The 13,390-nt window shown below is 34.3% G+C and overlaps 1 protein-coding gene across 1 annotated transcript; it reads right to left on the reverse strand.

The window, feature by feature from the left end:
* Nucleotides 1–9,693: 9,693 nt before the first annotated feature.
* Nucleotides 9,694–11,413, reverse strand: LOC145031035 (transcription factor MYB60-like). Its single transcript, XM_078979488.1, has 3 exons — nt 11,231–11,413; nt 10,734–10,863; nt 9,694–10,528 (listed from the first exon to the last, which is right to left on the reverse strand). The coding sequence occupies exons 1-3, from the start codon at nt 11,361–11,363 to the stop codon at nt 9,919–9,921; spliced, it is 873 nt and encodes a 290-aa protein (XP_078835614.1). The 5' UTR covers nt 11,364–11,413; the 3' UTR covers nt 9,694–9,918.
* Nucleotides 11,414–13,390: the final 1,977 nt, after the last annotated feature.

Below are 13,390 nucleotides of genomic sequence, written 5' to 3' on the forward strand. Positions count from 1 at the left end.
CTTCATGCTTATTTTTATGTACGTTCTTATTTTTTTTTTATGTTTCGACATATTAACAATTGTATTGATAAAAGTTACGTCGAAACATAAAAAAGAAGCATGAACAAAAAATAATGAGGCTATGAGTTATAGCTATTGGGTAAACATGCTATAGAAGCAGAGATAATTTTCGGAAGCAATATAAGAAACCATACGTTTATTCCAATAATATTTTTGATGCCTTCGGATAAAAGGATTTTTTTTTTCACATTTCAAAAAGACAATTTCCACTGACTATATGCTTTATGATGAAAATAAACAACAGTCAAAGACAGTCGTTAACGAATGTGGGGTGAAGAGTATTGTTATCGAGATTATGAAAGCAATTATGATTGAATGATTGAAAAGTAAGAACACAACGAGTAAATATTAATCAGATCTTATATTGATGAAGACTGATTACAAAGCTTTAAGCAGAAAGAATACTCGAGTTCAAAAGTACTTTCGATTTCTAACCCCAGTCCCTATTTATAGGAAACCTAAGTGTACAAAATATATACTAAGTCTATTACAATACGCTTCGCATAAAATTGTGACTTAGTAAAATAACTAATATGCGAAACTCAAAAGAAACAACCACTTCGACTTTTACAATACATAGACTCTACAATCTCCCCCTTTGTAAACAGTCGAAGCTATTCAGTCTATAAGTTTCTGAACAGCTGAGTGAATTGTCTTTCGCACTTCACCATACCAAGAAATCACCTTTTTAAGCTCCCTCTTGTCTCCTTCGTTATTCTTCTTGCAGTTATTCATACGAACAATAAAATTTCGTATATTGCGAAGAAGTATATCTTTCAATTTCCAAGACCTTGAATAAAAATTTCTTGGGCTTTTCTTTTGTATCCTTCCCTAAAAATACCATACCAAAAGGTTTCAGGCATATTTCACCAACATCATACTTAGATAAAGCCGACTGGGTCAAGGTATCTTCCCAGGGGACATTCACTTCCCTTCCCAAGGTCGTTGCGAGTTCTTTATCTGTTAATGCCAAACAGTCAAAGTAGTTATCAATAAAAATCTTGACATGTGAGAAACCGATTCTAAACACTTCAGTTTCAGATCCTTTGAGCTTGTGATCTTGCATGTGTCTTAAAATAAGAGCTACTTGGATAAGATCATTGCAGTTCATCAGAGGGAAGTTAGCTATTGTGAAGTCATATTGTTTGTTATCAGCTCGAGTGATAAAATATCGAAAGTTCTGAAGCATGTCTTCAAACATCGAATCCTTCTTAATTGTCAACACCTTTTTAATCTTCATTAAGGACCATACTTCATCTGGATTCTTTCCCAATACAGCATGAAATCTGATTTTCATATGTATGTAGTCATCAGCATTATCAAACTTCTCACTTATCTTGTACTGAGCTGTTATGAATAGCATTTCATTAATCGGAAAATCCAACTGGCATTTGTCTGAATTCGCAATGTCGTAGCTCCTCTTTGGCTTTTTCTCAAATTCGTACATCTCCCTCCCCACCACTTTCGACTCTATAGTTTCATAAGAATAAAGCTTCGTAGGATCTCCTTTATTCATTGTGGGAGGATCACTTGCCCTTTGCCTCATTATGCTCTGAACTTGCCTCATCCTTTCCATTTCAGCCTCTGCTTCAGCTTTCTTCTCCCCCTTCGACTTTTCATACATAATCCCTTTTCCTTTTCCCATATCATCAGTTGGAGGTTTCGCACTCGAACTTCCTCCTTCTTTTGACCCAACAGATATTCCTTTGGTTATTGGTCTTGTGGTCATTGTTGTTGAGGAAATTGGCATTGTGAATATTGGAAGAGTAGTTTTGAGCTGAGTGGATTTTACTTTCCCCACATTCTTCGCATCATCCTCTATACTTGTATTCTTCTCTCCCCCTTGCACCCCTGTGAAAGCAGGTGGGGCATTCTTTAGTAGTAAAGAGGTAAAGTTCGCAATAGGAGCAAGTACCTTCTGAATTGCTTGTTCCAAAGTATTGACTTTGAGAGACAAGAGTTTAGGAGTGAGAATGGTCTGAGATGAAGATTGCAAAACCAAAGTTTTCAACACAATCATCAACTAAATCAACTAATGAAATTTCTCCTTGTTTTCTTTCTGATTAGCTTCAAGAACTGGAGCAGGAGATTGAAAATCATTGATAACTTTGTTCAGGGTTGTTGTAATCACATCAACCCTCTTCTGTACATCAAAATTTTGAGAAGTAGTATCTTGAAGCTCCTTCGCAATTTCTTTCTTTAATTCCTCAACTTTAAAGTTGACATCCTCCCTAACCTTCTTTACATCCTGCAGAAAAAGAACGTGACGTTCTTTTGCAACAGTGTTCAATTCCTTAACAACACCATTAAATGAACTCGCTTGAGCTTGAATGCGAAGGTCATTATTCTTATCTGACTGATCAACTTTATCAAGTATTCTCTTTTCAGCAGACTGGATCATAGCTTCAACCTCCAATCCTGATATAGATGACATTGTACTAGAATCAGCTTGTGACTGAATAATGGCATTCAACTTTTGATTCAGGATTTTGAATTGCTTTCCTGTCATAAGCATATGATCAGGTATCTCCTCCTCCTCTGAATCAAAATGTAAATATCCAATATTCCTCAAAAACCTCCTCCTTCAGTTTCATCATCGGACATGAGTTGTGAAGGTTGAGGAGTTTCGAGTGACTGTGATGGAAATAAGGTTGTGAATGGATGTTGTAGAGGATGGTCAAAAATTGATGAAGTGGTGAGTGTAGTGGTTGGAAGAGAAAATGGTGGTAATGAAGTAGATATATTCTCAGAAGAGATGGGTAAAGAAGCAGATAAGCTGATAGGTAGTGTGGTTTCAACACTTGTGATAGGTGCCCCTGTATCAGATACGTTGACAACCATATCAGAAGTAGGTACCTCCTCAGAAACTAATTTGGTAGTGACTACTTCAAGTGGAATAGAGGTTGTTGTAGAGATTTGCGAAGTAGGTGTAATTGAAACAGGTGGAATAGAAACAGTTACAGGTGTAGATTTTCAAGAGTTAAGAATACCATATGAAAATCTATCATCAGGTATTTTGTCAAATTGAGCAATTGTGTTTTCGCAATCGTAAGACACAACATCAACTTTTTCACGATCATATTCAAGAAAATGTAGAAGTTTCCTATGTTGTTCTTTGCTAATGTCAGATGAATGATGTAAAGCAGTTAATTTTGCATACAAACGCTTAGCAGAGTTACAGTATATGTTTCTTTGTGCTAGTAACAACCTAACTTCATTTCCAAGATTATCCCTATCACAGTTTACATTTTTGATTTGCAGTTCAAGTTTGTCTACTCTGCTTCATTTTATTTCTAACTCTCTTCGTGTCTCAACTAGTTGCATATTTAAATTTTGAGCTTCAGTACTAGCAGACACAATAACAGAATCAAAATAAGGAACAGTATCATCAAAAGAAGTAATTTCAGCATCATAAGCAGATAAAGGAATATTAAAAGATTCAAGAATAACACGTACCTTGGTAGTCATTGGTGATTTGTCTGTGGATTTAGATACGAAGCACTGACCTGAAACATTCTCTTCGCAATCATCTTCAAAGCTTGCGAACATTGCTCCATGAGTTGGATGTCTCATTTCTTCATCATCAGATCCTGAAGACCAGATCTGATATGTTCCACTATCTTCCTCATCAGACTCACGCTTCGCAACTAGTGACATTCCTTTTGTCTTCGAACGCAACTCTTCAATATTTTCCGAATAGTAAGCTTCATCTTTCACTTTGTTCTTTTTATCCTCTTTCTTTCGCAACATGCAATCAGCTGCGAAGTGATTTGCACCATTGCAATAGTGACAATAGATTCCAGAATAACCTTTCAGTTTCTTCACATCTTTAGCATCTTTTTGCTTTTCATCAACTTTTTCCATTTTCTTCTTCTCCTCACCTCCAACTTTAGCGACTCCACTCTTCGCATCATTTGCCTTTCCTTTTGGATTAGAAGGCTTTTTGGAAAATTTCTTAACTCTGTTGTTTGAGTAGAATGCCACAGCTTCATCATCAGAGTTCATTAAGAAACCTTCATTGTCTGAACCATTTGTTTCATTAGTATCAACTTCAGATACCTTTGAAACAAGAGCCAAAGGACCTCCTATACTTTGTTTTGATTCTTCATACATTTCTGAGACTCCACTTTCGTGTGTTTTCAGCTGATTGTAGAGATCATTCAGGCTGGCTGTATCAAAACTTTGTTGATTCTTTATCATCATACTTACACTTCACCATTCCTTGCGAAGGCCCATGATGAATGTTAAATTGAACTCCATGAGAGACCTAGTGATTCCATACCTATTGCAACGATACACAAGCTTATTCAGACGATCATAGTAACTTTCAAGAGTTTCAGCATCCTTTTGTCTAAATTTCTTTAGTTCAACAAGACATTGCTTCACAGAGTTGATCTTCGTCTTTTCGTTACCTTGATACTTCTCCTTCAAAGTGATCGAGATCTCCTTGGCTGTTTTACAACTACGGATGTAATTGTAAACCACAGGAGGTAGAGCACCTCTTAGTTCCCTCATGCATCTCTTTTCATTCTTCTTCAGATGGTTTTGTTGTTCAGTGTGACATCCCCAAAATCACGGCCAGAAAAGACCGATTTTGTTTATGCTTTATGAAAATCAGAGTACTTCATTTTATAAAAATGTTGCGGAATTTGTTCCTAGAAAAACATGATAAATACGTTATTAAAACATTTTCGGAGAAACGTATTTTATTCATTTCAAAATGTTTGGGATGTCATCGTTAATACAGAAACATAAGCATAAACAGAACTTACATTTATTTACACTAATGATCTACATCTCTTTAAATCTGTCAGTGTAAAGTGACTTCGTATCAACACCTGTGATATAAATAAACTGAGTGGGTCAGGTTGGGAAACCTGGTGAGTACATAGGGTTTTCAACCCACAATAATATAATTATTATTTTTAAACATCAAACAATCGACCCAATTACCCATTCCCGTTATCCTCACATTACGTCCCTAAAACATCTAACACAAGGGACCTAGTCAAGGGACTATCATTGGGATGGAGTATATCTGGTAAGCACACAGTTCACACAGTTCGAATAAACACACAGTTCGAACAAACACACAGTTCGGTTAAACACACAGTTCGAATAAACACCTACAGGTTGCGAGCCTGCTAGTGTTCCACTGGACTGACTAGAATAGTCCGTGGTCATCATCTATACTCCGCCAGATGACTAGATCATCAAGAACATCTATAACGAGGCATCTCATTATTTCATTTTATCACACAGCAACTAATACATCTACCCATGTTTTACCCAACACATTTTGTAGATATAAAATACATATACAGTTTAAATCATTGAAAACATGTATAAAACGTTCATCCAGTATAGATAGCAAGTATACAGATAATATACACACACAGCACGTAATTTATATAAAATACTTCATATCTATGTGTAAGCTAAAAGTAACTATGCACTCACCTGAGAAGGTGGTGACTCGGTACTTGGACAGCGCTTCGTTTACTTTAAAATAATTTCTTTCGACGAAACCTAATATTATCACCAATAGATTTTAGTCTATTATTCGCCGAGACTAATTAATAGTCTAGCTATTATTACTATTATATAAGCGTTAAAAAAAAATACTTATATAACCCATAATAATAGCCCAAGTATTTATTATATGTTCTTAATAACGTTAATATAATTAAATAAAAACTATATTAAAAATAGCGTAGGCGTAGCTCACTTACAGCGGGTTTTATAGAAAACCAGGCTTTGCTTGGAGCAGCGTTTCCGAGCCGAAAAGCTCTTCTTCTCGGAGCCGTCGAGCACTCCGGGGCTTCCGCCTCGTGCTAGGGAGGTTCCCTAGGCTTTTCGGGGGATTTCGGGGCTAGAGAGAGGTTCTAGAGAGAGAGTAAAGAGAAGAAAGAATGGGAAAGGTGTGAAGAAAATGAGGGTGGGAGAGGTGGTATTTATAGGGTGAAAATGGCTGAACTTGGTGCCACATGTCACCATCTAGTGGCAAGACTTGGGGAGAAAGCAATGGCCAAGATTGTGCCACATCACCCATTTTCGCAAAGCACACTTCCGACTTCTAAAATCCGTAACTTTCACATACGACCTCCGTTTTTGACGTTCTTTATATCCACGCGTAGGTAAAAATAATATCTACAACTTTCATTTTGACTCCGTCGGCTAATTCTCGACCGATCTTAAATTTAACAGTACGAGGCGTTTAGACTGTTAAATGACCGCGAAGAATTCGTAACTCCTTCATACCGACTCCGTTTTCGTCTGTCTTTTTACCGTTGAGTTCCTATTAATGAGATCTTGAACTCTCATTTAGGTCACGTAAGCCAAAAACCGCTCGAACTAAAATTCGAGTTTCGGGTCGTGCACTGCTAAGCCGAATCTTAGAAAAATCATAACTTCCTCATACGAAGTCAGATTTGGGTGTTCTTTTTATCGACGCTCTTAGTTTAACATATTCTAAGACTTTTTTTTAGATTGCTAAGGATAAATCTCGCTCTATCGTAAATTCACTATTTACGCTTCCCGGTGCCGTGCCGGTTTTGCCGTAAAACTTCGACGGGCCATAACTTCTTCGTTATAACTCGGATTTCGGCGTTCTTTATATGTACGGAAACCTTGTGACATATTCTACAATTTGGTTAAGATTATTTATTCTAAATAATCTTTTGTCGAAAAGTCATTTTCGACCCCTATTGCCTCTAAATTGACTAGCCCGGATCTGCGGGCGTTACATTCAGCAACTTCAGCAGAAGTAGTAGACGATCCAATTGATTAAACATTACCAGGAGCTTGAACAGTTCCATTGATACAATTCCAAAGTTCTTCATCAATTCCATTTAAGTAATCCTCCATTTTATCAGCCCATTGATCATAGTATTTATGGATTAACATCGAAATTTTGGTTGAAGAACCAAACAAATGAGAGAAAGAAGTCATTGTATTCATGTTGAAGTTCGCCATTGATGAACACGAAAATTTCAGAAAGCTTGAAAAACTTGATGAATTTGAGAAATGATCAACTAAAATGATCACAAATTGCTAATCAATCACTCGACTAAACAATTTAAAGGCAGAATCGATTCAAATCTGAAGATCAAAAGTGATTTTCACAACCAAAATGTGTGGAAAATTTTGAGTAAAGTTACTACTCAAAAAGCAAATGATTCTAACACGAAAATCAGATCGGTGCAGTTTGAATCCTACTCTGATACCAATTTAAGAGTATTGTTATCGAGATTATGAAAGCAATTATGATTGAATGATTGAAAAGTAAGAACACAACGAGTAAATATTAATTAGATTTTATATTGATAAAGACTGATTACAAAGCATTAAGCAGAAAGAATACTCGAGTTCAAAAGTACTTTCTACTTCTAACCTCAGTCCCTATTTATAGGAAACCTGAGTGTACAAAAAATATACTAAGTCTATTACAATACGCTTCGCATAAAATTGTGACTTAGTAAAATAACTAATATGCGAAACTCAAAAGAAACAACCACTTCGACTTTTACAATACATAGACTCTACACGGGGGTTATTTTTTAGACAACTAATGTTTACTCATATGTTACATTGTCCAAAGCTAAAAACATAGATGAATTAAAAATACTAATTTTAGCTAATGATGGTAAACTTAACAATATAACATCTAATATTGTATTAAAATAAGTATTTGGAAATTTATGATTTATAACCATTATTTATGTCAATCATTTCTTTATAATATATAGATTCAACACAATTATTTAAAAAATGTAAATGGTTTTTTTATTAGCATGAATTGAATTATTTAATTATTCAGCATTTCATTTGTATTTATTTAAAGTTTTATTGTAAAAACATATTTAATATTTACTCCGTATATTTAAAAAAAATTTAATCAAACATTATCTACCCTATAAATAAATATAATTTTGCTAAACGTCAACTTATTATTGAATTTGACACATGTTATTTTCTTAGAATTAATTTTTTTCCCACTTTTCATTTTTGTATACATATATATATATATATATATATATATATATATATATATATATATATATATATATATATATATATATATATTTCATTTTTATACAATTTCCCCATATTAAATGCTACCTCATAATAATTAATATGAATTAATGTATATAGTAAACCTTCAATTTGTGAATCTTATTTCTATTAATATATTAATGAATTTCATTTATGAATTTATATTAATTAGTTTTATTAGTATAGATTAATTAAGACAAATTACATAAATGGTCGTTGTTGTTTATTTTATAGATTGTATTTATTTCGAAAGTTTACTTTAAAAAATACTTAATTTTTACATATTCATATTTAGCTTGATTTTTTAAAACATGATAATAATTTTTTATTAGTATAGATTGAGTTACTTATTCATTATTTCATTTATATTTTTCAAAATTTTATTTTACAAAATAGTTAATATCTATACCTTACATTTAACTTTTTTTAATCCATCCGTGTAATATACGGGTTTTACACCTCATCTGGTATGATAAGGCTACCGGTATGAGGCTTTCTCAAGACGCGTGAATGCTGATTTGGCAGTCCCAAGACGCGTGAACACCACCCCAAAGGCCGGTGCTTTGGCTGTGGTGTAAGTGAGGAGACGGAAGAAGACGAAGGCTTTAATTGGTTGAAATTGATTTTATCTGTTTTGGGGCACCATTTGACACTTAACAAATTGGAACTGATTCGTACACAACACTTTTTCTCCGTACACAACAATTTGTACTTTAAAGTGTTGTATTGTACAATTCTATAATCCATAAATTGTTCTATATGACAAAAATTTGTTGTGTACGAATCACTTACCTTAATAAATTTAAAAAAAAAATAAAAAGAATTCATTCCCTCCCCCACAGCCTTAAAAAAATCACAGTTGCAGTTATTGAAAAGGAGGAAGGAGACACATTTTCAACAATTGTCAATTATAGTCCCTTGAGTTTTGGTCAAAAGCAAAAACAACCTCTTTTCTAATTTTCTTCCTCAAAATTGGTTTATAAAACGTACAAATTCCACTCTAGACTTGTGTATTATTATTATTATTATTAATTTTTTTTATTATTAATATTTTGAAGTGGTGACCATTTCCTATGTGGGTTCGTAATGAGTTGGGTGTGAAGGTGACGTGGCGCAGTGTGACACTTTTTTGGTGGGTTGGTGGTGACCACTCCCAGACACCCTAATAACTAAAACTAAAAAGGGATCTACCATTAATTTGAAAGCATTTAAAGCTATATAAGAACATGAATAACGCTTTCACCTTTACCTGTGACTAATTGCTTCTTTGGTACCACATAGTCACATGCCTACACTTCAACTCCAATCTCGTGTACCAACCTTTTCTTAAACTTTACTTGTGATCAACATTTCACGGTTACATACATTTACATTAAATTCCACATAGTTCATTAATTTGTATATGATATTTTCCTCCTTTCTCTTCATTTCATATTAAATCATTTCAATGAACATACTCATCATACTTGAATTCTAGACTAGGAAATTATAATGGTTGCATCAAACTAAAACCATGCGTATATTAACGTTTATGGGGTTTCAGTAAAACACAATTACTGATAAAAATGATATTAAACATTCAACAAAGTGTGCCCATATACATATATGGATACCAGATTTTAGATTGAAAGTATCTTATTATGAGCACTTGAAGTTAAAGACTTTATTAAGGCAGATTTGTTCTTCTACCACCTAAGTACAGTTGGATAGGAGAATTAAAGAAAATAAAAACTAACCAACGAGTGAATAGGGATTTAGCAACAAAAAATATGAAAGAAAAATTAAAAACACTAAAAAGAAGCCTTAGTTTACTTGCTGCTCTAGGGCTCCTTCAAGTTGATTTGCAGTTTCATCCAGTAGCCATCTTTCAAAGAAATTCAAAGGGGGATTGCTCAAGCTTTCTTGTTTCTGAAGCTTCCTCTCATGCAAAACACATGCAGCCTTGTCGTCGTAGCCATGCCCAACCTTCTGGTAATAATCACCACCCATCATTTTATCCCAGCATCCATTATCGAATGAAAGAACAGATTCGAATTCAAAGTCGACACTTTCCCCTAGACCATCGAAGCATTCTTTCCCCCTTTCTTGCTTTGCAATTTTCTCCTCTAATGTCGATGATGAAGATGATCTCATCCAACCTTCTAACAATCTTGAGATGTTTTGTGTGCTCGACGCATAGATGTCGGGATATTGATGAGTGTTTTTGGTGCTTGTGATTGTCGTGTTCTGGTGGCTTTTGCCTGTAGATACCTTGGGAATAGATACAGTAGTGCATGTGGTCGTATCAGATGGCGACATTTGAGAATCGAAGGATGTTTGCAAATTCTTGATCTTCTTTTTCAAGTGAGTGTTCCAGTAATTCTTAATATCGTTATCTGTTCTTTGGGGAAGATACGAAGCGATGGCAGCCCATCTGCATATTTCAAACGCCATGTAAGGTTTATCAAAAGAACTACCATGTTTTTGAACTTTTTCTTTGAAATATTAATGTAAAAACACAAAACCATGTCAGCATTTAGTTGAAGAGAGTCAACTAATACTAGGTTGATCAAATGACAAAGTTAATAAACTTATTACTTATTTTGGCAAGAAACATCACCCGTGATGAGTAAACTTACTTGTTACCCAATAATGCTTGGAGGTGCACTATCATTCCTTCTTCATGTGGAGTGAAGTTGCCCCTTTTAATACCAGGCCTTAGATAATTAGTCCATCTTAGTCTGCAACTCTTGCTGCATCTTAAAAGACCTTGTATATTGATTCAAGATCAAACTGTTAGTTGCAAGATTTCACTTTTTCCACTAAAGCTATTAAAACACAACTAACAATTTTGAACCGAAAATCATCTAACATTTAAGTATATATAAAATTTAACAAAACAAAATTTTAATTATATAACGTACATGAAGGTTTTTGAATTTTTGATATTAACCAAGAACCCATGTTAGAAAACTCCATGTAACAGATCTGAAAATGTTTTGGTAAAAAGAAAAATTGATAGTTCTAGAGGCGTTTCATGCATATTGAAGTGATTTGGTTTGAAAGATTGGCATTTCAAAGTTGCATGGTTGTGATGAAAACTAAAAGAGTATAATAGAACGTTTGATTAATTTACCAGTGTTTGTTGGCACTGATCTCCAGTTTCCAGGACCATGTTCTTGGATGTAAGAGACCAAAATGATGTCTTCTTCAGGGGTCCATGGGCCTTTCTTGACGCCAACCTTGTCACAGCAGGGTGGCCTTCCCATGGCTACACCTAGCTACTATTCCCACTAAAAGGTTCCCACTTTAGTTCTCTTGTTGCTGTTATATATTTATACACCAGTAAATAAAGATTTTTTTTTTTTGAAAATTCTTCCTATACCCCTATGATTTGATGTATTTACACACCCTATCTCGGACGTCATTTTCACCGATAATAATGCCAATAGTAAGGCTATATATAGGATCGTCCTAGATAGTGGTAAACAATTCACCGGGACCTTGAATGTACCTCGTATATTTGTCCTTTGGTATTAATATTATGGTTATTAAAATTATATCATAAAAAGCCACATTTGGCTATAAGACCACAAACTTCAATTGGTGTGTAGCACACTTTATAAGAAGCCATATTTGGCTATAAGATGTAAAACTTCATTTGTTATGTGTTACGTCTTGTTGTAATCTGTTTTCAAAACTTTAAAGGATAGGAGACGGAACAAAATAAACATGTAAAACTCACCAAGGATCAAATTGTATGAACATGTAATGCATAAAAACATCTATATGAGATTTAATGAAGGGATAATGACTTGAAAGGGTAACAAACTTTCGATTTTTGTCACATTTAGTCACTAAACTTTTTTTCGTTATCTATTTGCCATTGAACTATTGAAACTGTTCACATTTTACCCTTATGACCGGATGTTGCCGGTCATAAGGGTAAAATGTGAACAGTTTCAATAGTTCAATGGCAAACAGATAACGAAAAAAAGTTTAGTGACTAAATATGAACAAAATCGAAAGTTCGTTTCCCTCTAAAAAGTTCAATGACTAAATGTGAACAAACCTCCTCTTGTATTATGTTTTAGCAAATTATTTATTTTTATTAAATTGTAGCAACATTTGTTGATGAAGAAATCTATTAAATAAAAAAAAAAGCAAAACAAAACCCTGAAAATATATTTAAAAAAAACAAAAAACCAAAACCGAAATAAAAAACCAATGGTTTGACATTTTCCGAAATAAAAAATCAAAATTTCCAATCTGATTTTGGTTTTACAAAAAAATGAACAATTCTCACTGATGTGAATTATGATCATTGGTTTGGCATGCGAAATTTGTGACATCCCATGAATATGTAGTTACAACATCGTCTGAAATCGTAATTCATAGTAAGGGGTTAGAGTATCACCACATGAATACGTAGTTACAACATCGCATGAACTCGTAATTCATCACCTATATGTTATGGGTCTGCCGGTGTTTCCACTGGGTTGTCTAGAATAGTCCGTGGTCGCCATCTATACTCTGGTAGATGACTACATCGCCACATTGCTGGTAAAGGTTATGGTATCTCCTTTCATCCTACATCACATATTCATCATCATCTATTTACCTAATTATCACCACCTTTCTATCATCACCTATCTCTCATCATTTTATTTCATCACACACCAACTATTTCATCTACCCATGTTTCATCCGCAACATATTTGTAGATATAAAATAAATATACCGTTTAAATCTTTTAAAACATGTATAAAATCGTTCATCCAGTATAAACAACAAGTATTCAAATAATATACACACATAGCACGTAATTTATATAAAATACTTCATATCTATGTGTAAGATGAAAGTAACTATATATACCATAAATGCTTCCTAACTTTGAACCCCAAGGTTTACTCTACTGAAGCTTCATATTCTTGGCTCTTTGAACCTAGAAGGGTCAAGATCTATCACACCAAAAAGCTCAAGATAGCTCTTCCTCTCACTCTACACACTCAAGTTCGCTAGGGTTCTCACTTATGGGAAAGGTAGTTGCAATTAAAGGCCATAAATGCCTTTAAATATGGCTCGAGCCCAAAGATTTAGGGTTTCTGCCAACAATGCGAACTCGTCGAGTCGCCTCACCGACTCATCGAGTCCATTCATTAATCCGAGTCATCAGTTGCGACCTTACTCGACGAGTTGAGGCGTCAACTCGTCGAGTCTCTCTTCTTAACTCAAAGAAAAATACTTAAATGATGATACCTGGAAATCCGAATGTTACATTTTGTTTTTTTTT

Source organism: Lactuca saligna, chromosome 2, assembly GCF_052625555.1.
Source record: "Lactuca saligna cultivar CGN05327 chromosome 2, ASM5262555v1, whole genome shotgun sequence".
NCBI classification, from domain to species: domain Eukaryota; kingdom Viridiplantae; phylum Streptophyta; class Magnoliopsida; order Asterales; family Asteraceae; genus Lactuca; species Lactuca saligna.

Excerpts from the sequence above, each read along its gene's own strand:
- LOC145031035 (XM_078979488.1), bottom strand. The coding sequence starts at position 11,363 with ATGGGAAGGCCACCCTGCTGTGACAAGGTTGGCGTCAAGAAAGGCCCA. Across the intron at positions 10,864-11,230 it reads ATCAGTGCCAACAAACACTG|GTCTTTTAAGATGCAGCAAG; the intron begins GTAAATTAATCA and ends TCAATATACAAG. Across the intron at positions 10,529-10,733 it reads CAAGCATTATTGGGTAACAA|ATGGGCTGCCATCGCTTCGT; the intron begins GTAAGTTTACTC and ends TGAAATATGCAG.